This window comes from Carcharhinus amblyrhynchos, chromosome 15, assembly GCF_965287045.1.
Source record: "Carcharhinus amblyrhynchos chromosome 15, sCarAmb.v2.hapA, whole genome shotgun sequence".
Taxonomy (NCBI): Eukaryota; Metazoa; Chordata; class Chondrichthyes; order Carcharhiniformes; family Carcharhinidae; genus Carcharhinus; species Carcharhinus amblyrhynchos.
In genome coordinates, this window is record NC_137338.1 from 77,958,334 (window position 1) to 77,983,746 (window position 25,413).

The 25,413-nt window shown below is 49.8% G+C and overlaps 1 protein-coding gene across 1 annotated transcript in view; it reads left to right on the top strand.

The window, feature by feature from the left end:
- Window positions 1–636: 636 nt before the first annotated feature.
- fam50a (family with sequence similarity 50 member A) overlaps window positions 637–25,413 on the top strand; it is a 35,914-nt gene continuing 11,137 nt past the window's right edge. Inside the window, exons 1-5 of the mRNA XM_080203338.1 lie at window positions 637–868; window positions 8,725–8,809; window positions 9,595–9,694; window positions 19,326–19,492; window positions 23,138–23,214. Of these exons, the coding sequence (XP_080059464.1) occupies window positions 758–868; window positions 8,725–8,809; window positions 9,595–9,694; window positions 19,326–19,492; window positions 23,138–23,214 (540 nt within the window). The 5' untranslated portion in view covers window positions 637–757. The remainder of the gene's footprint in view (window positions 869–8,724; window positions 8,810–9,594; window positions 9,695–19,325; window positions 19,493–23,137; window positions 23,215–25,413) is intronic.

Here is a 25,413-nt window from a genome sequence, read left to right on the forward strand (position 1 = left end):
AGAAGTCATTGCTGGAGGGATAGATAGTAGTGGGGGGGGGGGGCGGTGTCAGGACTTCTTCACTCCTCTCACTTGCTCTTCCAGGCGTGGGAATTTTTTGCCCTATTGCAGATGGCAGACAGTAGTGATGGGACCTGTAGTTTAATGTCTTATATAAGACAGAGCTCCTCTGACACTGCAGGGCTTCCCCAGCACTGCAGCAAAAGGTGCTGGAATGCGCCTGCGCTTGATCCTACTCCTCGCTTGACAGGCAATGCGCGTGCGTTCTGTAAGGGACGATGTGTTGCCTGGACGCATGCGCAATCGGTTTGCATTACCTTCCTTCCTCCCCCCCCCGCCCACCCAGCCGGAAGAGCCTGAGCGCTACCCTTCCGGTACAGCTGTTTCCTCCGAAGGTGTCTGCGCAATGTCGCTCAATGGCCATTTCCGTACACCAGATCGCATGCGCACTGCCGTACGAAGCTCACACCCGGCCAACACGCCTGCGCAGAACCCCTGCTGAGGTCTTTCCGTACACCATGTCGTCAATACAGCTGCGCGATGTCGTGCAGAGGGCTTTCCGTACACGTCGTGCGCCTGCGTAGTGCCGTACAAATCTGGAGGTGGAAGGGGGGCCGGGAGAGGGGAAAGGCCGCGGCTCCAGTGCGGCTGCGCGGAGTGGTCGACGCTTCAGTTTGACGGTTTCTCCGGCAGTCCAGTGAAGAACATTTTCTTTTTTTTTTCAAAATTAAGTTTTGGTGCCGTTGTCGGTAAGGGGATGGCGCAGTATAAAGGAGCGGCCAGTGAGGCCGGCCGGGCCATGCAGCTGATGAAGAAACGGGAGAAGCAGCGCGAGCAGCTGCAGCAACTCAAACAGAAAATAGCCGAGGTCCGACAACATGGCGGCGGATTTAAAGGGACAGCGCACTCTCTTAAAGGGACCGCTCTGTGTTAAAGGGACTATGCGCGCTTTCCGTCTTAAAGGAACATTGCACTTTCTTAAAGGGACTGTGATCTCTATCCTAAAGGGACTATGCACTCTCTGAAAGGGCCTGCACTCTTTGTCTTAAAGGGACTATTTGCACTCTTCATCTTAAAGGGATCATGCATTCTCTTAAAGGGGTTGTGCACTTTCCCTTAAAGTGGCCATGTGTTCTCTCTTCAAAGGACCACACAGATTCTGTCAAATGGACCACTACTGTCTTAAAGGGCCCATTGTCACCCTTAAAGGGCCCATGCTTTTTCTGAAAGGGACCTCTTACACACATGTAAAGGGTCCACGTTCTCTCGTAAAGGTTAAAGTCCAATGGGAGTTTATTTGGAATCACAAGCTTTCGGAGTGCTGCTCGTTCATCAGGTGAGGAGCAGCGTTCCGCAAGCTTGTGATTCCAAACAAACCTGTTGGATTTTAACTTGGTCTTTGTAGAACATCATAGAAACACTACAGTGCAGAAAAGACTGTTTGGCCCATCGAGTCTGCACCAACCGCAGTCCCACCCAGGCCCCACCCCCATATCCCTACACATTTACCTGCTAATCCCACTAACCTACGCATCTCAGGACACAAGGGCAATTTTAGCATAGGCAATCCACCTAACCCGCACATCTTGGAATGTTGTGAGACTTATTACTATGCATCCCAATCCAATGACGGCATCTCCACAACATGGCTTTCATAAGGGGACCATGCACTCTCTCTTAAAGGTCCACACACACGCTCGTAAAGGGTCCAACCGCGCTCTCTCTCAAAGGGACCACATGATCTCTTACTGGACCTGTGCGCGCACTCTTAAAGGGAATGCATTGTTTTTTGTTATGGCAACTGTGCTGTCTCTTAAAGGGACTGCATACTCTCTTAAAGGGGTGGTGCTTTCTCTTAAAGGGACCATGAGCTCACTCTCTCGCGCTCTCTCTGTGAAAGGTGACTGTGGGGAAGGTGGGGTTATTGTGGGGAAGAGTTGGCAGTCGGTGGGGGGGGGGGGGCGAGATTAATGCTATATTGATTTTGCAGATACGATAGTGACTTTTAAGGGGCATCTTGACAAATACATGAGTAGGATGGGAATAGAGGGATATGGTCCCTGGAAGGGTAGAGGGCTTTAGTTCAGACAGGCAGCATGGTCAGTGCAGGCTTGGAGGGCCAAAGGCCCTGTTCCTGTGCTGTAATTTTCTTGGTTCTTTTTCACACAACTCCAGCAGCTGCACACTCTCAGTACAAGCAGCAAACGTATTGCAGCCCACACCTTGTGCACAAGTCCCAAAGGAATCATCAATTTACAAATTAATTCTTCCTATACCGAAACCCAAATGGTCTCATCTTCATGTTAGGGCAGCAAAGCGGTTAGCATTGCTGCCTCACAGCTCCTGGGACATGGATTCGATTACGGCCTTGGATAACAGTATGTGTGGAGTCTGCATGTTCTCCCATGTCTGCATGGGTTTCCTCCAGATGCTCCGGCTTCCCCCCACAGTCCAAATGCGTGCGGTTACAGACATAGCTTGCATAAGGCGTTCTTTCAGAGAATCAGTGGAGAATGGGCTGAGTGACTTCCTGCAACGTAGGAATTCTTTGGTTCTATCTCAGTCACCTCCTCCAGCCCCTACAATCCTTATCTCTGTAATCCCCAGCTCCTTTATCCTCCCTATCTCTGTAATTTCCAATCCTTATGACCCTCCCTTATCTCTGTAACCTGCAACCCTCTGAGATCTCCACGCTCCTCTAGTTCTGGCCTTTTGAGCATCCACTGATTCCCATTGCTCCACCGTTGACAGCCGTGACTTCAGCTGCCTGGGGGCCCTGAGCTCTGGAATGAATTCCCTTGCATTGTTTCTGTTCAAACAATCATTTAACATCCTCTTGGACACCATGACTGAACCATGCAGTGTGTTCCAGATCCCAAATCACTCACTGTGTAAAAAGTTTTCCCTCGTGTTGCATTTGCTTCTTTTGCAAATTGCTTCAAATCCACCCGTTCTCAATCCTTTTACGCAGGGGAACAGACCCCAAATCGCTCACTGTGTAAAAAGGGAACAATTTCTCTTTCTCTCTCTCTACTCTGTCCAACCCACTCATGATTTTGAACATCTTTATCAAATCTCCTCTTAGCCTTCTCCTCTCCAAGGAGTACAATCCCAACCTCTCCAAATCTATTCTCAGAACTGAATCTTTATTGTAAATCTCTTCTGCATTCTCTCAATCCTTCCTATAGTGTGGCACCCAGAACTGTACACAGTATTCTGGATGACATCTAACTAGTGTCTTGTATAAGTTCAGCATGACCTCCTTCCTCTTGTACTCTGTGCCCCTATTAATAAAGCCCAAGATACTATATGCTTTATTCATAGAATCCCCACAGTACAGAAGGAGGCCATTTGGCCTAACGAGTCTGTAATGACCGTAATCCCACCCAAGCCCTATCCCTGTAACCCAACACATTTACCCTGCAGTCCCCTGACACTAGGGAGAATTTAGCATAGCCAATCAACTGAACCTGCACATCTTTGGAGTGTGGGAGAACATAAGAAATAGAAGCAGGAGTAGGCCATCTAGCCCTTCGAGCCTGCCCCGCCATTCAGTAAGATCATGGCTGATCTGAAGTGGATCAGTTCCACTTTCCCGCTTTCTCCCCATAATCCTTAATTCCCTTGTCTGTCAAAAACTTATCTACCCGTGACTTAAATATATTTAGCGAGGTAGCCTCCACCACTTCAACGGGCAGAGAATTCCAGAGATTCACCACCCTTTGAGTGAAGAAGTTCCTCCTCAACTCTGATCTAAACTGCCCCCACCTTATCTTGACGCTGTGCCCTCTAGTCCTGCTATCCTTTCTGAGCGGGAAGAATCTCTACCTCTACCCTATCCATCCCTTTCATTATCTTATACGTCTCTATAAGATCCCCCCTCATCCTTCTAAACTCCAAAGAGTACAGACCCAGTCTATTTAGTCTCTCTTCATAGTCCAACCCCCTCATCTCCGGTATCAGCCTAGTGAACCTCCTCTGTACTCCCTCCCAGGCCAAGATATCCTTGCGCAAGCGCAGCGACCAAAACTGCACACACTACTCCAACTGCGGCCTCACCAGTGCCCTATACAGTTGCAGCAAGACCTCCCTGCTTTTATACTCTATCCCCCTCGCTATAAAGGGCAGCATTCCATTCGCCTTCTTGATCACCTGCAGACTGTGTTTTTGCGACTCATGCACAAGGACCCCCAGGTCCCTCTGCACTGTAGCATGCTGCAGCTTTTCGCCCTTTAAATAGTAATCCGTCCTACTATTATTTGTGCCAAAGTGGATAACCTCACACTTGCTAACATTGTACTCCATCTGCCAGGCCCTCACCCACTCGCTCAGCCTATCCAGATCCCTCCGCAGACTTTCCACACCCACCGCACAATTTGCTTTTCCACTCATCTTTGTGTCATCAGCAAATTTCGTTACCCTACACTCAGCCCCCTCCTCCAGATCATCTATATAAATGATAAATAGCTGAGGCCCCAGCACTGATCCCTGCGGCACTCCACTAGTCACCAACCACCAATCAGAATAGCACCCATTGATACCAACTCTCTGCCTCCTATTAGACAACCAATCCTCTATCCATGCTAACACCTTACCCCCAACTCCATGCACCCTAACCTTCTGAAGCAACCTTTTGTGAGGCACCTTATCAAACACCTTTTGAAAATCGAGAAACACCACATCCACCCGAGCAAACCAGAGGAAACCAGACTGGAAACTGGAGGAAACCAGAGCACTCAGAGGAAACCCACGCAGACACAGGAAAAATGTGCAAACTCCGCACAGTTAGTGATCTTAGCTGGGAATCTGGATCCCTGGCACTGAGAGGCATCAATGCTAACCTCTGTGCCATCGTGCTGCCGTAGCAAGTTATTAAACACAATTTCTTCTTTAGAAATCCATGCTGGCTCTTCCCAGTCAACCATCATTTTCCCACGTGCCGACTAATTCTATCCAAAATAACTGTTCCTAGAAGCTTCCCCACCACTGATATTAGATTGACTGGCCTGTAATTGCTGGAGTGTACAACCTTTTTTCGAATGAGGGTGTAATGTCTGCACTTCTCTGGTGCTCTGGCACCTGCCCTGAGTCTAGGGAAGACTACAGGGTTATGGCCAGTGCCCCTGTGATTTCCATCCTCACTTCATTCAATATCCTGGGATGCGTCTGATCCGGTCCTGATGTCTTATCAACTTTCAGTATTGACAGTTTATTCAACACTTCCTCCTTAGCAATTTTGAACTCTTCTTGGGACAGAGTTTCCTCATCTCTCACTGTGTCCTGGGTGGCATCTACCTCCTTGGTAAAGATGGGTGCACAATATTCATTTTAATACCTCAGCCATGCCCTCAGCCTCTGTGTTAATCCCCTTTTATGTCCCTAATTGGTCCTACTTCTTTTACCACCCCGTTACTATTTATGTGCCTGTAGCTCCCCTTTATGTTGATTGCCAGTCTTTTCTCATCGTTCTTCTTTGCTTCTCTAATGTGTATTTCATCTCCCCCTGAACCTTCCGTATTCCTTCTTGATTCTCAGCTGCATTTTCTACCTGAAGGCAGATTAACACTCACATCGTTTAGGCCACTCAGCCCCTCATGCCTGCTCCGTCATTCAATAAGATCATGCCTGATCTGATTGTCACCTTGACCCCACATTCCTGCCAACCCCACGCCGCGCCCCCCCCCCCCCCCGCCAACCGATAACCTTTCGCTCCAGTGTTAATCCAGAATCTTTCCACCGTTACCTTAAAAAGATTCCAAGACTCTGCTTTCCGCCTTCTGAGGAAGCGAGTTCCAGAGACTCAGCCCCCTCTGAGAGAAACCATTTCTCCTCATCTCCATCTGCACTGGGTGACCCCCTTATTTTTAAATACTCACCTCCCCTCCTACCCCACCACATCGAGTTCTAGATTCTCCCACAAGAGGAAATATCCTCTCCACAACCACCGTGTCAAGAAGCCTCCTCAGGATCTGAAAGGTTTGGATCTAGTTGCCTCTTACTCTTCTAAACTGCAGTGAATACAAGCCTAACCTGTCCGACCTTTCCTCATCAGACAACCCGCCCATTCCAGGGATGGGTCTGGGAAACCTTCTCTCAACCACTCCCAACACATTTACATCCTTCCTTAAATAAGGAGACCCCATACTGTACACAATACTCCAGATGTGGTCTCACCCATACTGTACACAATGCTACTGATGTGGCCTCACCAATACTGTATACATTACTCCAGATCTGGTCTCACCCATACTGTAGACAATACCCCAGATGTGGTTTTGCCAGTACTGTACACAACACTCCAGATGTGGTCTCACCTGTACTGTACACAATATTCCAGATGTGGTCTCACCAATGCCCTGTAGAACTGAAGCATAACCTTTAAGATAAAGGCAAAATATGCAGATGCTGGAATCTGAAACACGAACAGAAAATGTCTGCATTTTTCAGTTTCTGTTGAAACATAACCTCTCTGCTCTTGCAATCAATTCCCCGAGTGGTAAATGATAAGATTCTATTAGCTTTGCAGATAACTTTCTATGCTTGCAAATGATTACACAGTGCACGTTGTACAGTTGGATGTCATCCTGCCAGTTGTAGGGTGAGGGATGGAGCAAAATGGGGCTGTGTTACTACCTGAATGGCTGTAGATTAGGAGAGGGGAGTGTGCAGCAGGACCAGGGTATCCTCGTACCCCAGTTGCTGAAGGTAAGCATGCAGATGCAGCAGGCAGTAAAGAAGGCAAATGGTACACTGGCTTTCATTGCAAGAGATTTTGAGTACAGGAGTGAGGAGTGTGTTTTTGCAATTATACAGGGCCTTGGTGAAGCCACTCCTAGAATATTGTGAGCAATTTTGGTCTCCTTTTCTGAGGAAGAGTGTTCTTGCTCACGAGAGAGCACAGCGAAAGTTTACCAGGCCGATTCCAGGGATGGCGGGACTGATGTATGAGGCGAGATTGACTAGGTTAGCATTGTTTTTGCCGGAGTTCAGGTGAATGAGGGGGGAATCTCATAGAGATTTATAAAATTCTAACAGGACTAGACAGGGTAGATGCAGGGAGAATGAACGTGATGGCGGGGGCGGGGGGCGGTCACAGTCTGAGGATTCAGGGTAGACCATTTAGGACGGAGATGAGGAGACATTTCTTCACCCAGAGAGTGGTGAGCCTGTGGAATTCACTACCACAGGAAGTAGTTGATGCCAAAACATTGAATGTATTCAAGAGGCGGCTAGATAGGGCGAATGGGATCAAAGGTTGTGGGGGAAAAAGCAGGATTAGGCTATTGAGTTGGACAATCAGCCATGATTGTGATGAATGGTGGAGCAGACTCGAAGGGCCAAATGGCCTCCTCCTGCTTCTGTCTTCTATGCCTATGTTTCTACGTGTTCTAGTCCCCTCCACTATGTTTGGCATGTTATTCTCCCTGTTCCTGATCCTTTCCTTCCCTACGGATACAGACATTTACCCACAAACGAGGTCAGACGACAGACATACAATACCTCTTGACCAGCCCCTCCATGCTGACGAGACCACAAGATGTTGGAGCAGAAATAGACCATTCGGCCCATTGTGTCTGCTCTGCCCATTCAACGAATTTGTGCCTGATCTGATGTGATAATCCTGGAAACTATTTTCCCACCTTGTCCTCCAAAATCCCTTGACTTCCTCACTGATTAAAAATCTCTATCTCAGAGACTGACCCTCTACAGCCTCTGCGATAAAGAATTCCACAGATTCACTCCCATCTGAGAGAAAAAATTCCTCCTCATCTGTGTCTTAATTAGGTGACTCCGTATTTTTAAACAGCGTGTCAGTGTATTGTTAATCACAGTGTACAGTCATTAACTTGTGAATTAAACATGTGACATTGATTGTCCAATGTTGCACGGTGGCACAGTGGTTAGCACTGCTGCTTCACAGTGCCAAGGAACCGGGTTCGATTCCCGGCTCGGGTCAGTGTCTATGTGGACTCTGCACCTGTCGGTGTGGTTTTCCTCCGGGTGCTCCGGATTCCTCCCACAGTCTGAAAGATGTGAGGGTAAGATGGATTGACAATGCTAACTTGACCCTCGGTGTCAGGGAAACAAGTAGGGTAAATATGGGAGCTGCAGGGATAGGGCCTGGGTGGAACTGCTGTCGGTGCGGGCTTGATGGGCCGAATGGCCTCCTGCACCGTCAGGATTCTATAAGTAGGGACAGCTGGAAGACTTGGTGAGGGAAGAACTTCTTGTAGGTTAGCAGCACTGAAGAAGAGCCTGACAATAAGTCAGCTTGAACTGGAAAAGACCAGCCTGGAGTGATACTTGTTCTGAGTAACACAACGGAGACCCTAGTTCAGGATTTTCCGACAAGAAGTAATGGGTAATGTCCACTCCAACACCCAACCAGTTGGGAGAACATTACTCAGCATCTGAATAGGGGGAGAATTGGTGCAGGATGTAAAAGAGGAGATATGAGCAGGGGTATTGTGGGTGCGATAAAGTAGTGGCATTGATAGCTCATCAAGGAATTGGCACTGGCACATTGGGCCGAATGGCTTCCTGCAGGTGGGTATGAAAGCCAGGGCTCCTCTGTGAGGATTGGGTTAGGGTTAACAGGGTGAAAGGTTGACAGATCATTCCAGAAAAGTGTTCCGACCCTCGGGAAAGAGTGGGCAAATAATTGGGGAATTGTTCCTGATCGTGTGACTTTTTTAATCTCTTTCCTTTTCTTCGTTCCTGCAGGAAAACCTGGTAAAGTCGAATATTGACAAGAAGTTCTCAGCACATTATGATGCAGTGGAGGCAGAACTCAAGTCCAGCACTGTGGGTAAGACCAATAACACATACCCTGTGTGTCCCCATCAAACACTCCCAGGACAGGTACAGCACAGGGTTAGATACAGAGTAAAGCTCCCTCTACACTGTCCCCATCAAACACTCCCCAGACAGGTACAGCACGGGGTTAGATGCAGAGTAAAGCTCCCTCTACACTGTCCCCCATCAAACACTTCCAAGACAGGTGCAGCAAAGGGTTAGATACAGAGTAAAGCTCCCTCTACACTGTCACCATCAAATATTCCCAAGATAGATACAGCACGGGGTTAGGTACAGAGTAAAGCTCCCTCTACACTGTCCCCCATCAAACACTCCCAGGACAGGTACAGCACGGGGTTAGATACAGAGTAAAGCTCCCTTTACACTGTCTCCATCAAACACTCCCAGGACACGGACAGCACGGGGTTAGATAGAGAGTAAAGCTCCCTCTACACTGTCTCCATCAAACGCTCCCAGGACACGGACAGCACAGGGATAGATTTTGAGTAAACCTTCCTCTAAATTGTCCCCATCAAACACTTCCAGGTAGATACAGAGTAAAGCTCCCTCTACACTGTCCCCATCAAACAGTCCCAGGACAGGAACAGCACAGGGTAAAATATAGAGTGACGCTCCCTCTACACTGTCCCCCATCTAACACTCGCATGAGGGAGGGGATAGAGGGAGAGGACAGAGAAGAGAGAGGGAGACAGAGGGCAGGACAGAGAGAGAGAGAGAGAGTGGAGACAGCGAGAGAGAGTGTATTCTGATGCCTGACTGATGATGTTGTGTCCACAGGTCTGGTGACCCTGAATGACATGAAGGCTAAACAGGAGGCACTGGTGAAGGAGCGAGAGAAGCAACTCGCCAAAAAGGAGCAGTCAAAGGAGCTGCTTCTGTGAGTATTCTCCTTGACCATTCTCTGCTGCTGTGTTTAGTCTGACCTCCCACCTTCCCAAACATCACCTCATCCCAAACTCAAAGGAAGGATGCGAAGACCGGGAGAATACGGAGACAGTGAGAGAGAAAGAGGGGTCAGAGTGAGAGAGAGCCAGGCGATAGAGAGAGTGAGAGAGAGCAAGGCGACAGAGAGAGAAAGCGAGGGGACAGAGAGCCGGGGGTCAGAGAGAGCGAGAGAACATAGAAAGAGAGACAGTGAGGGGACAGAGACAGAGAGAGAGAGAGGGAACGGGAAGAGAGAGAGGGAGCGAGCAGACAGAGAGAGAGTGAGGGACAGAGAGAGAGTGAGGGACAGAGAGAGAGTGAGGGACAGAGAGAGAGAGACGAGGGGACAGAGAGAGAGAGAGAGACGAGGGGACAGAGAGAGAGAGACGAGGGGACAGAGAGAGAGAGAGAGAGACGAGGGGACAGAGAGAGAGACGAGGGGACAGAGAGAGACGAGGGGACAGAGAGAGAGTGAGGGACAGAGAGAGAGTGAGGGACAGAGAGAGAGAGACGAGGGGACAGAGAGAGAGAGAGACGAGGGGACAGAGAGAGAGAGAGAGACGAGGGGACAGAGAGAGAGACGAGGGGACAGAGAGAGAGACGAGGGGACAGAGAGAGAGACGAGGGAACAGAGAGAGAGACGAGGGGACAGAGAGAGAAACGAAGGGACAGAGAGAGAGAGAAGAGGGGACAGACAGAGAGAGTGAGCGAGGGGACGGAGGAGAGAGAGCGAAGAGACAGAGCGATTGAGGGGACAGAGAGAGAGTGCGAGCAAAGGGACAGAGAGAGCGAACGAGCAGAGGGACTGAGAGAGAGTGCAGGCGAGGGGACAGGGAAAGAGATAGAGCGAGGGATCAGGGAGAGACAGAGAGAGAACGAGGGGACAGAGAGAGAGCGAAAGCGAGGGGCTGGAGAGAGAGCGAGCGAGGGGACGGAGAGAGCGAGCGAGGGGACGGAGAGAGCGAGCGAGGGGACGGAGAGAGAGAGAGAGAGAGCGAGCGAGGGGACGGAGAGAGAGAGAGCGAGCGAGGGGACGGAGAGAGAGAGAGCGAGCGAGGGGACGGAGAGAGAGAGAGCGAGCGAGGGGACGGAGAGAGAGAGAGCGAGCGAGGGGACGGAGAGAGAGAGAGCGAGCGAGGGGACGGAGAGAGAGAGAGCGAGCGAGGGGACGGAGAGAGAGAGAGCGAGCGAGGGGACGGAGAGAGAGAGAGCGAGCGAGGGGACGGAGAGAGAGAGAGCGAGCGAGGGGACGGAGAGAGAGAGAGCGAGCGAGGGGACGGAGAGAGAGAGAGCGAGCGAGGGGACGGAGAGAGAGAGAGCGAGAGCAGGAGCAAGGACAAAATGTGGAGAGAAGGTTCCAACTACATCAAAAATCAGGAAAAAAGTTAAAAGGAGGGTGAACTCAGGAAATGTTATTCATGAAAGTGTTAGAATTCAAAAGGAGGGTACAAAAACTAGCATAAGGGCACTTCATCTGAATGCTCGTAGCATTCAAAACAAGGTAAATGAGTTGACGACACGATTTGGTGGCCATTACAGAGAGATGGTTGCAGAATGATCATAACTGGGAGTTAAATATCCAGGGGTATCAGACTGTTTGGAGGGACCAAGAGGAAGATGAGGGAGGTCTGATATTTAAGGATGACGTCAGGGTGGTAGTGAGAGATGACATAAGTTCTATGGAAAGAAAGGTTGAATCCGTTTGGGTGGAAATTCGAAATATTAAGGAGGAAAAGTCACTGATAGACGTAGTCTATAGGCCACCAAATAATAACGTCATGGTGGGGCAAGAAATAAACAAGCAGGTAAAAATGGTGCAGCAATTATCATGGGGGATTTTAAACCATGTATCAATTGGCCAAACCAGGTCGGTCAAGGGAGCCTTGAGGAGGAGTTCAGAGAATGTATCTGTGATAGCTTCCTTGAACAGTTTGTAATGGAACCTACAAGGGAGTAAGCTATCCTGGATCTGGCCCTGTAAATGAGATGGGAATAATTAATGATCTTGCAGTTAGGGATCCTCTCGGAAGAAGCGATCACAGTATGGTTGAATTTAAAATACAGATGGAGCGTGAGAAGGTAAAATCCAACACCATTGTTTTGTTCTTAAACAAACAAGACTACAAAGGGATGAGAGAGGCATTGGTTAAGGTAAACTGGAGAAAAACTTTATGGTGGGGCAATTGAGAAACAGTGGAGGACTTTCAAAGCGATCTTTCACAGTGCTCTGCAAAAGTATATACCAGTGATAAGGAAGGACTGTAGGAAAAGAGATTATCAGCCAGGGATATCTAAGGAAATAAAGCAGGGTGTCACATTGAAAGAAAAGGCATGCAAAATAGCAAAGGTTAGTGGGAACCTAGACGATTGGGAAATCTTTAAAGGTCAACAGAAAGCCACGAAAAAAGCTATAAAGGAAAGTAAGATGGATTATGAGAGCAAAGTAGCTCAAAATATAAAAACATAGCAAAGGTTGCTACAAATATATAAAACTAAAAAGAGTGGCTAAAGTAAACATTGGTCCTTTAGAGGACAAGAGTGAGGATGTAATAAATGAGGAAATGAGAAAATGGCTGAGGCATTGCACAGATATTTTGTGTCGGTCTTCACAGTGGAAGATACAAATAACATGCCAAAAATTGATGACAGGAAGGTTATGGCAGGTGAGGACCTAAAAACTATCATTATCATGAAAGAGCTAGTGTTGGGCAAGTTAATGGGGCTAAAGGTAGACAAGTCCCCTGGCCCTGATGGAATGCATCCCAGAGTTACTAAAAGAGATGGTGGGAGAATTGGCAAATGCACCGGTGGTAATTTACCAAAATTCGCTGGACTATGGGGTGGTTCCCGCAGATTGGAAAACAGCAAATGTGATGCCACTGTTTAAAAAAGGGGGTAGACAAAAGGTGGGTAACTATCAGCCAGTTAGCTTAACTTCTGTAGTAGGGAAAATGCTTGAATCTATTATCAAGGAAGCAACAGTGAGACATCTGGATATAAATTGTCCCATTGATAAGACATGGCATGGGTTCATGAAGGAAAAGAGATGTTTGACTAATTTGGTGGAATTCTTTGAGAGCAAGTGCATTGGACAATGGGGAACTTGTGATGTGGTGTATCTGAATTTCCAGAAGGCATTTGACAAAGTTCTGCACCAAAGATTGCTACATAAGATAAAGGTGCATGGTGTTACAGGTAACATAAGCATGGGTAGAGGCTTGGTTAACTAACAGGAAGCAAAGAGTGGGGGTAAATGAGTGTTTTTCTGGTTGGCGATCAGTGACTAGTGGTGTGCCTCAGAGATTAGTGTTGGGACCACAATTGTTTACAATTTACATAGATGATTTGGAGTTGGGGATCAAGTGTAGTGTGTCAAAATTTGCAGATGACACTATGATGAGTGGCAGAGCAAAGTATGCAGAGGACACTGAAAGTCTGCAAAGGGATATAGATAGTCTAAGTGAGTGGGCGAGGGTCTGGCAGATGGAGTACAATGTTGGTAAATGTGAGATCATCCATTTTGGTAGGAATATCAGTAACATGGACTATTATTTAAATGGTAAAAAATTGCAGTATGTTGCTATGCAGAGGGACCTGGGTGTCCTTGTGTAAGAATCACAAGGAGTTGATTTGCAGCAGGTAATGAAGAAGGCAAATGGAATTTTGTCCTTTATTGCGAGAGGGATGGAGTTTAAAAACAGCGAGGTTATGTTGCAGCTGTATAAGGTGCTGGTGAGGCCACACCTGGAGTATTGTGTATAGTTTTGGTCTCCTTACTTGAAAAAGAATATACTGGCACTGGAGGGGGTGCAGAGGAGATTCACTAGGTTGATTCTGGAATAGAGAGGGTTGGTTTATGAGGAAAGACTGAGTAGACTGGGGCTATACTCATTGGAATTCAGAAGAATGCGGGGAGATAATAAAGGGAATAGTTAAGATAGAAGCAGGGAAGTTGTTTCCACTGGAGGGTGAAACCAGACCAGGGGGCATGGCCTCAAAATAAAGGGGAGCAGATTTAGAACCGAGTTGAGGAGGAACTTCTTCACACAAAGGGTTGTGAATCTGTGGAATTCCCTGCCCAGTGAAGCAGTTGAGGCTACCTCATTGAAAGTTTTTAAGGAAGAATAGATACATTTTTGAACAATAAAGGAATTAAGGGTTATGGTGAGCAAGCGGGCAAGTGGAGCTGAGTCCACGAAAAGATCAGCCATGATCTTATTGAATGGCGGAGCAGGCTCAAGGGGCCAGATGGTCTATTCCAGCTCCTAGTTCTTATGTTCTTATGAGAGTGAGGGGAAAGAGAGAGAGCGAGGGGACAGGGATAGAGAGAGTGAGAGAGAGCGAGGGGACAGAGAGAAAGAGAGCACAAGGGGACAGAGAGAGAGAGCGAGGGGACAGAGAGAGAAGAGCGAGGGAACACAAAGCATGAGGGGATAGCGAGGGGACAGAGAGAATGCAAGCGAGGAGACAGAGAAAGAGAGAGAGGGGACAGAGAGAGAAGAGCGAGGGGACACAGAGAGCATGAGGGGATAGCAAGGGGACAGAGAGAATGCGAGCGAGGAGACAGAGAGAGATAGAGAGTGAAGGGACAGAGAGAGAGGGGGATAGAACAAGAGAGTGCGCGAGGGTTCGGAGAGGGGACAGAGAGAGAGGGAGTGAGGGGACAGGGGGAGAGAGAGAGCGAGCGAGTGAGGGGACAGAGACAGGGAGCAAGGGGATAGAGAGAGTGAGCAAGTGAGGGGACAGAGAGAGAGAGCCAGGAAATGATGAGGGGGAGGGACAGAGAAAGATGCAGAGGAAAGAGAGCAAGGAAATGATGCAACAGATAGAGATTGTCAGACAGAATGAGAGAGGTGGTGGGGATGGACAGAAAGAGGGGGGGAGACAGAGTGAGTGAGAGACAGAGTGAAGTGCGAACAGAGAGCGTGCGAAATGGTGGCACAGAAACAGAGAGGTGATAATAGAGCCATAAAACCCCACAGTGCAGAAAGAGGCCCTTCGGCCCATCAAGTCTGCACCGACCATAATCCCACCCAGGCCCTACCCCAGATCCCTACATATTATTACCCGCTAATCCCTCTAACCTAAGCATCTTAGGACACTAAGGGGCAATTTTAGCATGGCCAATCAACCTAACCCGCACATCTTTGGACTGTGGGAGGAAACTGGAGTACCTGGAGGAAACCCACGCAGACATGAGGAGAATGTGCAAACTCCACACAGACAGTGACCCAAGCCGGGAATCGAACCCAGGTCCCTGGAGCTGTGAAGCAGCAGTGCTAACCACTGTGCTACCGTGCCACCCATGGTAACAGAGAGATTTAAAGAGAGTGGGGCACAGAGCAATGGAAATATTAATATAAACAGCATTGCCTTTGGGCTGCTGCTGGCTGGTTGCAGTGCAGTGACTGGGCTGTGGAGGGCAGTGAGGGAGCAGAGAGAACAGCTCTGGAGACAGTTCAGGTTCCTTCCAGCTGAGCAGCATCCAGTGCACTGTGCAGCCTGACGTCTCTCAGCCATTAATCTTTTAGTGTTATCCACTTTGATGCCTCTGGATTACTGCTCACCCCCTGCTGTGCCCAACTCCGCTCTCAGCACTCTCAGCAACAATTTGGTCTAGTGGCCTGTCTACTATCCTCCTCGAAAGCTTCAGAAAACACTCACGGCTGAGTGTTCACGCCCCTTGTTAAAGGTTCAAATAATTTGAGGTTCTTAATGCTCTGCTCCAGGTCTCAGGACCTACCTGAATGCGAAATGCCGAGGCGAAGCTTAGGAAATGTATTCTCTGCCCCGGTTTAGTTTGTGTGACCATGAAGTCTGCAAATGAGTGCTTCTGTAATAGCACCAGTCCCCACCCTGCCTCTCTATCTCTGTCTCTGTCTCTCTGTTTCTCTCTGTCTGTCTCCCCCCTCTCTCTCTCTGTCTCTCGTTCTCTCTGTCTCTCTCCCCCCTCTCTCTGTCTCTCTCCCCCCCCCAACTCTGTCTCTCTCCCCCTCCCGTCTCTCTCTCCTGCTTCTCTGTCTCTCTCCCCCCCTCTCTCTGTCTCTCTCCCCCCTCTCTCTGTCTCTCTCCCCCCCTCTCTCTGTCTCTCTCCCCCCCTCTCTCTGTCTCTCTCCCCCCCTCTCTCTGTCTCTCTCCCCCCCTCTCTCTGTCTCTCTCCCCCCCTCTCTCTGTCTCTCTCCCCCCCTCTCTCTGTCTCTCTCCCCCCCTCTCTCTGTCTCTCTCCCCCCCCCCCTCTGTCTCTCTCCCCCCCTCTCTCTGTCTCTCTCCCCCCCTCTCTCTGTCTCTCTCCCCCCCTCTCTCTGTCTCTCTCCCCCCCTCTCTCTGTCTCTCTCCCCCCCTCTCTCTGTCTCTCTCCCCCCCTCTCTCTGTCTCTCTCCCCCCCTCTCTCTGTCTCTCTCCCCCTCTCTCTCTGTCTCTCTCCCCCTCTCTCTGTCTCTCCCCCCCTCTCTCTGTCTCTATCTCTCACCCCCCCCCACTCCCCCATTTCTCTCTCTCACATACCCTCTCAGCCACTCGCTCTGTGTGTGTCCCTCTCTCTCTCAGGCTCTTTCTGTGTGTGTGTGTGTGTGTGTGTGTGTGTGTGTGTGTGTGTGTGTGTGTGTGTGTGTGTGTGTGTGTGTGTGTGTGTGTGTGTGTGTCTCCCTGTCTCTCCCTCTCTCTTTCTCCCTCTGTCTCTGTGCCTCTCTGTCTCTGCCTCTCTCTTTCTGTGTCTGTCTGTTTCTCTCTCTCGTCTCTTTCTTTGTCTCACACGCTCCCCCTGCCTGCTCCCTGTCTCCCCCCACCGCAGTCCCCTACTCTCACAGACCACCTCCCACCCTGTCCCCCACTCGCTCTCTCTCTCTCCCTCTCTCTGTCTTGCTCTGAGTCTCTATGTCTCCCTCTCTCTCTTTGTGTCTCTGGCTTTCTCTCACTGTCTCTGGCTCTCCCTGTCTCTATCTCTCTCTCTCTCTTTGTGTCTCTCTCTCTTTCTCTGTATCTCTCTCTCTCTGTCTGTCTCTCTGTCTGTCTCTTTCTCTCTGACTCTCTCTCTGACTCTTTGTCTCTCTCTGTCCCCCTCTCTCTCTCTCTGTCCCCCTCTCTCTCTCTGTCCCCCTCTCTCTCTCTCTGTCCCCCTCTCTCTCTCTCTGTCCCCCTCTCTCTCTCTCTGTCCCCCTCTCTCTCTCTGTCCCTCTCTCTCTCTCTGTCCCTCTCTCTCTCTCTCTCTGTCCCTCTCTCTCTCTCTGTCCCTCTCTCTCTCTCTCTGTCCCTCTCTCTCTCTCTCTGTCCCTCTCTCTCTCTCTCTGTCCCTCTCTCTCTCTCTGTCCCTCTCTCTCTCTCTCTCTGTCCCTCTCTCTCTCTCTGTCCCTCTCTCTCTCTCTCTGTCCCTCTCTCTCTCTCTCTGTCCCTCTCTCTCTCTCTCTCTGTCCCTCTGTCCCTCTCTCTGTCCCTCGCTCTGTCCCTCTCTATTTCTCTGTCCGTCTCACTCTGTCCGTCCCTCTCTCTTTGTCCCTCTCTCTTTGTCTCTCTCTCTCTCTATCCCTCTCTCTCTGTCTCTGTCTGTCTCTATCCTTATCCCCCCCACACTCTCTCTCTCTCTCTCTCTCTCTCTCTCTCTCTCTCTCTCTCACTGGCTCTATTTCCAGTCTGTGACCCTCTATGCTTTGCTCTCTGACATTCTGCAGCAACAGTGGGACAGCAGCTGATGTGTGCTCCAACCACGCTGGCACTGACAGAACCTGTTGCCAGGCTACGCAGTCTGACCGAGTCAATCTGCTGAATAAGAGTTTCAATCAGCCAGTGATGTGGGAATGGGAAATTGCTGCAGTCCAGCGTGTGTGAGGCTGACAGCTGACCGCATTCACTTGTGATCTTCAGAAGAGCTATCTCCAGAGATACAAACAGGCAGACCAATTCTCACTCCGATCATGGAAAGGAAATAGCCCTAAATCTATCCCCTCATCCTCCCATATCAACTCTGTCCTCCGTGCCTCCCCTCCTCTCATGCCCCTCCCCCTTCCCCACGCCCGCTCCCTCGGCCCCTGCGCGCTGCCGCCCTCCCCCCCCCCCCCCCCGCTCCCTCCCTCCTTCCTTGGGATCTTGATCAATTGGGCCAGTGGGCTGAAAATGGCAGATGGAGTTTAATTTAAATAAGTTTAGGAGGCATGGTTAGTAAGTTTACAGATGACACCAAGATTGGTGGCATAGTGGACAGTGAAGAAGGTTATCTAGGATTGCAACAGGATCTTGATCAATTGGGCCTCTGGGCTGATGAATGGCAGTTGGAGTTTAATTTTGATAAATGCAAGGTGATGCATTTTGGTAGATCGAACCAGGACAGGACTTACTCAGTTAATGGTAGGGCGTTGGGGAGAGTTTCTGAACAAAGAGATCTAGGGTACAGGTTCATAGCTCCTTGAAGCTGAGTCACAGGTGGACAGAATGGTGAAGAAGGCATTCAGCATGCTTGGTTTCGTTGGTCAGAACATTAAATACAGGAGTTGGGGCATCTTTTTGAAGTTGTACACGACATTAGTGAGGCCACATTTGGAATACTGTGTACAGTTCTGATCAGCTTATTATAGAAAGGATATTATTAAACTAGAAAGAGTGCAGAAAAGATTTACTAGAATGCTACCAGGACTTGATGGTTTGAGTTATAAGGAAAGGCTGGATAGACTGGGACTTTTTTCTCTGGAGCGTAGGAGGCTGAGGGATGATCTTATAGAGGTCTATGAAATAATGAGGGGCACGGATCAGCTAGATAGTCAACATCTTTTCCCAAAGGTAGGGGAGTCCAAAACTTGCAGGCGTAGGTTTAAGGTGAGAGTGGGGAGATCAGAAGAGTCCAGAAGGACAATTTTTTCACACACAGTTGTATGTGGATTGACCTGCCAGAGGGAGTTGTAGAGGTGGGTACAATTTTGTATTTTAAAAAGAGTTTAGACAGTTCCATTAGTAAGATGGCTACAGAGAGATCTGGGCCAAGCATGGGCAATTGGGACTGTTTTTAAAAAAAAGGATGGCATTGACAAGTTGGTATGAAGGGACTGTTTCCATGATGTAAACCTCTATGACACTATGTTCCTTTCTTCCTCCCCCCGTCCCCCCCTCCATCTCACTCTCCCTACCCTCACTGCACTAAGGAGTGAGTTTTTAAGAGCATAAGAAATAGGAGCAGGAGTAGGCCATCTAGCCCTTCGAGCCTGCCCTGCCGTTCAATAAGATCATGGCTGATCTGAAGTGGATCAGCTCCACTTTCCTGCTTTCTCCCCATAACCCTTAATTCCCTTGTCTATCAGAAACCTATCTACCTGTGACTTAAATATATTTAGCGAGGTAGCCTCCACCATTTCAACGGGCAGAGAATTCCAGAGATTCACCACCCTTTGAGTGAAGAAGTTCCTCCTCAACTCTGATCTAAACTGCGCCCCCCCCCCCCCCCCCGCTTATCTTGAGGCTGTGCCCTCTAGTCCTGCTATCCTTTCTAAGCACGAAGATTCTCTCTACCTCTACCCTATCTATCCCTTTCATTTCCTTATACGTCTCTTGTCCTTTTCTCTTTTCTGTCTCTTTTCTCATTGTCCTTTCTTCTTGCCCTCCAGAAAACTCGAGAAACAGAAAGAGAGGGAACGAAAGAAGGAGGAGAAGAGGAAAATTGCCAGTTTATCCTTCACCCTGGATGACGAGGAGGAGGATGAGGAGGAGGAAGATGAAGAGGAGGAGGAACCAGTGGAGGAATTTAAAAGTGACGATGAGGACCTGGCATTAGGTTCGGAAAACAGTGAAGCACTTTGGTTCCACCTGCACACTGTGTGCCCCCCCATCACAGATCTTTCTGACACTGCAACCCAGCCCCAAGCGCCAGAGCAGCATAGCGGCTCCCGGTCTCCCCTCCGATTCCGTAGATTGCAGGTTTAAGCCCTGTAATCCCAGCGCAACAATTCCCGAAGGAAAGTATGCCCCGCAGTTGAAGGGTCAGTGCTGAGGGAGCGCCGCACTGTGTGAGGGTCAGTGCTGAGGGAGCGCCGCACTGTGTGAGGGTCAGTGCTGAGGGAGCGCCGCACTGTGTGAGGGTCAGTGCTGAGGGAGCGCCGCACTGTGTGAGGGTCAGTGCTGAGGGAGCGCCGCACTGTGTGAGGGTCAGTGCTGAGGGAGTGCCGCACTGTTGGAGGGTCAGTGCTGAGGGAGCGCCGCACTGTTGGAGGGTCAGTGCTAAGGGAACAGCGCACTGTTGGAGGGTCAGTGCTGAGGGAGTGCCGCACTGTTGGAGGGTCAGTGCTAAGGGAACAGCGCACTGTTGGAGGGTCAGTGCTGAGGGAGCGCCGCACTGTTGGAGTCCGTACTCAGTACCTGGTTTATTTATGTGTGCTCTGTGTGACGTACGTTTGCATTCGCTGAGACCCATTCTCTGCAAACAAAAGAAATATGTTCCAGCCCTGCTCCTTTATTGAGTTAACCCCAGAACCCAGGGAGCCTATAGTGTCCTGTTGCTCTCTCCATGGCAACCAATCAGTGTTGCTTTGTGTCCTTTTCTCCTGCAGTGTAAATTGTTGTGGTAGTTTGAAATTTGGCGTTCTTGAATTTGTTCTAATGAGTTGGAGATTGCATTATGTCTCTCATCTCCGCAGCCACAGGCGGCCACTTGTGTACCTTTAATGTGGCGGATTGTCCCAAAAAGCATCACAGAACCATTGAATCATAACCACGCAGCCAGAATGAGGTCATTCCACCTCCGGAGTCAGTGCTTGATCTTTTGCGATGTTCCCCACCCGCGCCCCCCCTACCACCTCTGCTATGATTTCCACACCTTGTGTACCTTAACCTTTTAATTTGATTTATTATTATCACATGTATTAATATACAGTGAAATGTATTGTTTCTTGTGCGTTATACAGGCAAAGCATACCATTCATAGAGAAGAAAAGGAGAGAGTGCAGAATGTAGTGTTACAGTTATAGTTAGGGTGTTGAGAAAGATCAACATACTGCAAGGTAGGTCCATTCAAAAGTCTGATGGCAGCAGGGAAGAAGCTGTTCTTCAGTCGGTTGATACATGACCTCAGACTTTTGTATCTTTTTCCCGATGGAAGAAGGTGGAAGAGAGAGTGTCTGGGGAGTATGGGGCCCTTAATTATGCTGTCTGTTTTTCCGAGGCAGCAGGAAGTGTAGACAGAATCAATGGGTTGGAGGCTGGTTTGAGTGATGGATTGAGCTACGTTCATGATTTTTTGTGTTCCTTGCAGTCTTGGGCAGAACAGGAGCGATACCAAGCTGTGATACAACCAGAAAGAATGCTTTCTATGGTGTACCTGTAAAAGTTAGTGAGAGTCATAGCAGATATACCAAAGTTCCTTGGTCTTCTGAGAAAGTAGAGACTTGGTGGGCTTTCTTAACTGTAGTATCGCTATGGAGGGACCAAGACAAGTTGTTAGTGATCTGAACACCTGAAAACATGAAGCTCTCGACCATTTCTATTTCATCCCCGCTGATGTAGACAGGAGCATGTCCTTCACTACCCTTCCTGAAGTTGATGACAATCTACTTCGTTTTTTTGACATTGATGGAGAAACAATTGTTGCCGCACCAGTTCACTGGATTCTCTATTTCATTCCTGTACTCTGTCTCATCATTGTTTGGGATCTGACCCACTACAGTAGTGTCGTCAGCAAACTTGAAAAGCAAGTTGGAGGGGAGTTTGGCCACACAGTCATAGGTGTACAAGTAATATAGTCGGGGGGTGGGGGGTGGCCAAGGACAACCTTGATTGAACCTGCCTTCCTCATATGCCCAGGCAGCATCTTCTAGATCCTAAATAAAATGGAAATTCTCCTCACATCACCTCTGCTTCTTTCCCCAATCACCTGAAATTGGCGTCCCTCTAGTAATCGATGCCCCACCATTTAAACAAGTTTCTCCTCATTCACTCTGTCAAAACCCCTTGTGATTTCAAAAGCCTCGATTAAACTTCCTGCTCAACCTTCTCAGTTTTTGAGAATCACCCCAGCTTCTCCCAGTCTCTGTCTCCATGTCAACTGATGTCCCCTCACCCCTGGACCCGTTCTATGAAACCTTGTTTGCAAAATTATGTCTTTCCCAGAGTGTGGTGCTCAGAATTAGACACCATACTCCAGGTAGTTTATTCCCTTTACGGGGATGTATGTGTCGCTGGCCAGGCCCAGCATTTACCCCCCCCCAATCACTAATTGCCCCCTTGAGAAGGTGGTGGGTGAGCCACCATCTTGAACCTGCTGCAGTCCCATGTGGTGTAGGTACACCCACAGCGCTGTTAGGAAGGGAGTTCCAGGATTCTGACCCAGCCACAGTGAAGGAATGGCCAATATATTTCCCAAGTCGGGATGGTGTGTGTGTGTGTGTGTGTTTGTGGGGGGGGGATCTTGCAGGCAGTGGGTGTTCCCTGTAGCATCTGCAGCCTTTGTCCTTCTGGGGGATAGAGATGGTGGGTTTGGGCGGCGCTGTCGAAGGAGCCTTGGCGAGTCGCTGCGGTGCATCTTGTAGACAGTACACACACTGCTGCCGCTGTGTATTGGTGGTGGAGGGAGCGAATGTCGAAGGTGGTTTGGTTTTTTATTAAGGTTTAGCAATAACATCCCAAATTTTAATCTCTCTTTATAAACTCTAAGATCACACATGTTTTATGGACGAATGATTTGTGTACAAAGCGCCATCCTTCCCCCTTGTGCCCCCTTTAAAATTCTTTCACTTTGCTTCTATTGTTCGCACTCTTCCTGTCAAAATGTAACCCCACCCCACCCACCACCACCACCACCAGCAGTGCTCTTCTCAGCCTATCTTTTACCTCAGTTGCACACCACTGGCCTCTGAAACCCTATTTCTCCATCACCCCTACTCTTTCTGTCTTCAACCTCACCTTTCAACCCCATTCCCATTGCACAGACAGAGGCCATTTGGTCCCTTTGCTCCATACCCCCACACCAGCCTCCCCCCACCCCGACCACATTTTCCCCTTCATTCCCCCATTTCCTTCTATTCCTTTCTCCCTCGCGTTCTTCCAGGTTCCCCCCACCTCCCTCCTTAAACACATTGGCACAATTCACCTCAACCTTGGAGCGACTTCCACGTTCACCCCACTCTCTCTGAGACCTTTCTCCTCAATTCCTCCACCATTCCCCCACCTTTGAGGTTATTAGTGCAGTGGATTGTGGTCTGCTTTGGTCAGGGCCTGCTTCCCTCGCGTCGCCTCATCCCATGGGAATCCCTTGGTCCATTCCTTTTCTGTCCCGGTGTTCTGATCTTACGGGTTCCAGAACCAAGGCAGTCGGAATCCAGAGGAGCCAGCCTCATTGGAGGGACTGAGGGCCCGAACGGCCACCTTCTGTTTCCCCTTCCAAGTCCCTTGTTTTTTTTAATTGTGTTTTTTCTCTTTCTGATTCCAGAGATTCCAGTCAAGAAGCGGAAACTGGGTAAAAATCCAGATGTGGACACCAGCTTCCTGCCAGACAGGGAGAGAGAAGTAAGTCAGAGTGTGCTCGCGATATTGCCTGCTTCCAATTGAGGCACTGGTTGTCGTTTCCTCAATGAGGGCGCACGTAGGCCTCTGCCACTATTAGCCAGCCAGGGGCGGGAGTGGGGGGGGTGGAGTGTGCGAGTGGGGGGTGTCGGTCAACCTGGCGTAGTGTCAGGGAATGAAGCGAAAGATCCAACCTTCCTTTTCCCGGTGCATTTCCCCAGCTCCACACGTCTCAACGCCCCCCCGCCCCGGCTCACACCCAATGAAGGAGCATTCCGGAACGGTACTCACTCTCGCAGTGTGGGAGATGCCACTTGTGCACAGCCGGCTCCCACAAATAGAGCAAGATAATGATCCTGTGTTTTGTTTAGGGATGTCAGTTACAGCCTTAGAGTTATACAGCACAAAAAGAGGCTCTTTGACCCATCGGGCCTGTCCCAGCCATCAGGCACCTATCTATACTAATCCCGTTTCCAGTAGCTGATCCATAGCCTTGTATGCTCTGCTGAGGGAGCGCCACACTGTGGGAGAGTCAGTGCTGACGGAACGCCGCACTGTGGGAGGGCCGGTGCTGAGGGAGCACCACACTTTGAAGGGTCAGTGCTGAGGGAGCGCCGCATTGTCAGAGGGTCAGTACTGAGGAAGCACAGCACTGTCGGAGGGTCAGAGCTGAGGGAGCACCGCACTTTGGGAGGGCCAGTGCTGAGGGAATGGCGCACTGTTTGGGGGGGGTCAGTGCTGAGGAAGCGCTGTTCCTGTTTGCCCTCCCCCCTCTTTCCTACATGCCCTCCTCCCTCTTTCCCACACGCCCTCGTTCCTCTTTCCTGCTGGTTCTCCTTCCCGCTTGCTCTCCCTCCCTTTCCCACTCGCCCTCACTTTCCCACTCTTGCTCTCTGTCGCTCTCTTGGTCCCCATCATTCATTCTCATTCACACAGACGGTGTTGCATTCTCCTGGGGTTATGTGTGGGGGGGACAAAGGTGGGTGGGGTGAGGTGGTCAGAGTTACAAAAGGAAGATCCCCTCTGTGCTGATACTCTCGATGGTGCTGCTTTAATGGGCAGACTAGCCCAGCCCCTGGTGGCAGTGTTGAATGCAGACAAAAACCAATGTGCGCGGCCTTCCATCTGGAAAGCATTCTGGAGCTGGCAGATGTTCAGCAGATGTGTGCGAAGGCTGGGGGGGTTTGCTGGCTGCAAACTGCACTCTCTTCAATCAGACACACCGTTTCCAATTACACGACACAGCTACCAGAATGGTGTCTGAGCAGGAGCTGGGAGAGGCATTACAAGTCGGACAAATGTCTTTGCATGTGTGTAAGGATCAGTGGCCAGAAATGTTGAACACTGAGCAGTACGTGATTCCCCATCCAGTTTCATCTCTCTTCCTTCTGTATGGTGCTGGTGTATAGAGCAGCCACCCCTGATACTGCCTCGTGACCGATGTCAGGCCAGGAAGTTCAGCCCCGATTGATACAGCAATCTCCTGATATGCATGTTTTTCAATACGGATTTCCAGAACCTTTCTCCCCACATTTCTCCCTTCCTTGCCCACCACCATCTCCTCACTCCGCCTGCAGCACCCACAACTTCCATAGACTCTCAGTGCAAAAGGAGGCCATTCTGCCCATCGAATCTGCATTGACTACAATCCCAGCCAGCCCCTTTCCTTGTTGCCCCATGTATTTACCCTGCCAGTTTCGTTGACACAAAATAGTAATTTACCATGGCTAATGCACCTAACCCACATGTCTTTCAGACTGTGGGAGGAAACCCACGCAGACACGGGGAGAATGTGCAGACTCCACACAGAAAGTGACCCAAGCTGGGATTCGAATCCAGGTCCTTGGTGCCGTGAGGCAGCAGTGCTAACCATTGCGCCATCGTGCCGCCCCGAACCTCCTATTCCTCCAGCAAGCAGCAACTGCTCAGCTCCCCTCCCCTCACCAACTATTGTCTTTCAAGCCCCATCATCCAGGCATCAGTACTCCCCAGTGCTGAAGCAGCAACGCACGGTGGGAGGGTTGCTGCTGAGGGAGCGCCGCACTGTGGGAGAGTCAGTGCTGAGGGAGCGCCGCACTGTGGGAGGGTTGCTGCTGAGGGAGCGCTGCACTGTGGGAGGGTTGCTGCTGAGGGAGCGCCGCACTGTGGGAGGGCCAGTGCTGAGGGAGCGCCGCACTGTGGGAGGGTCAGTGCTGAGGGAGC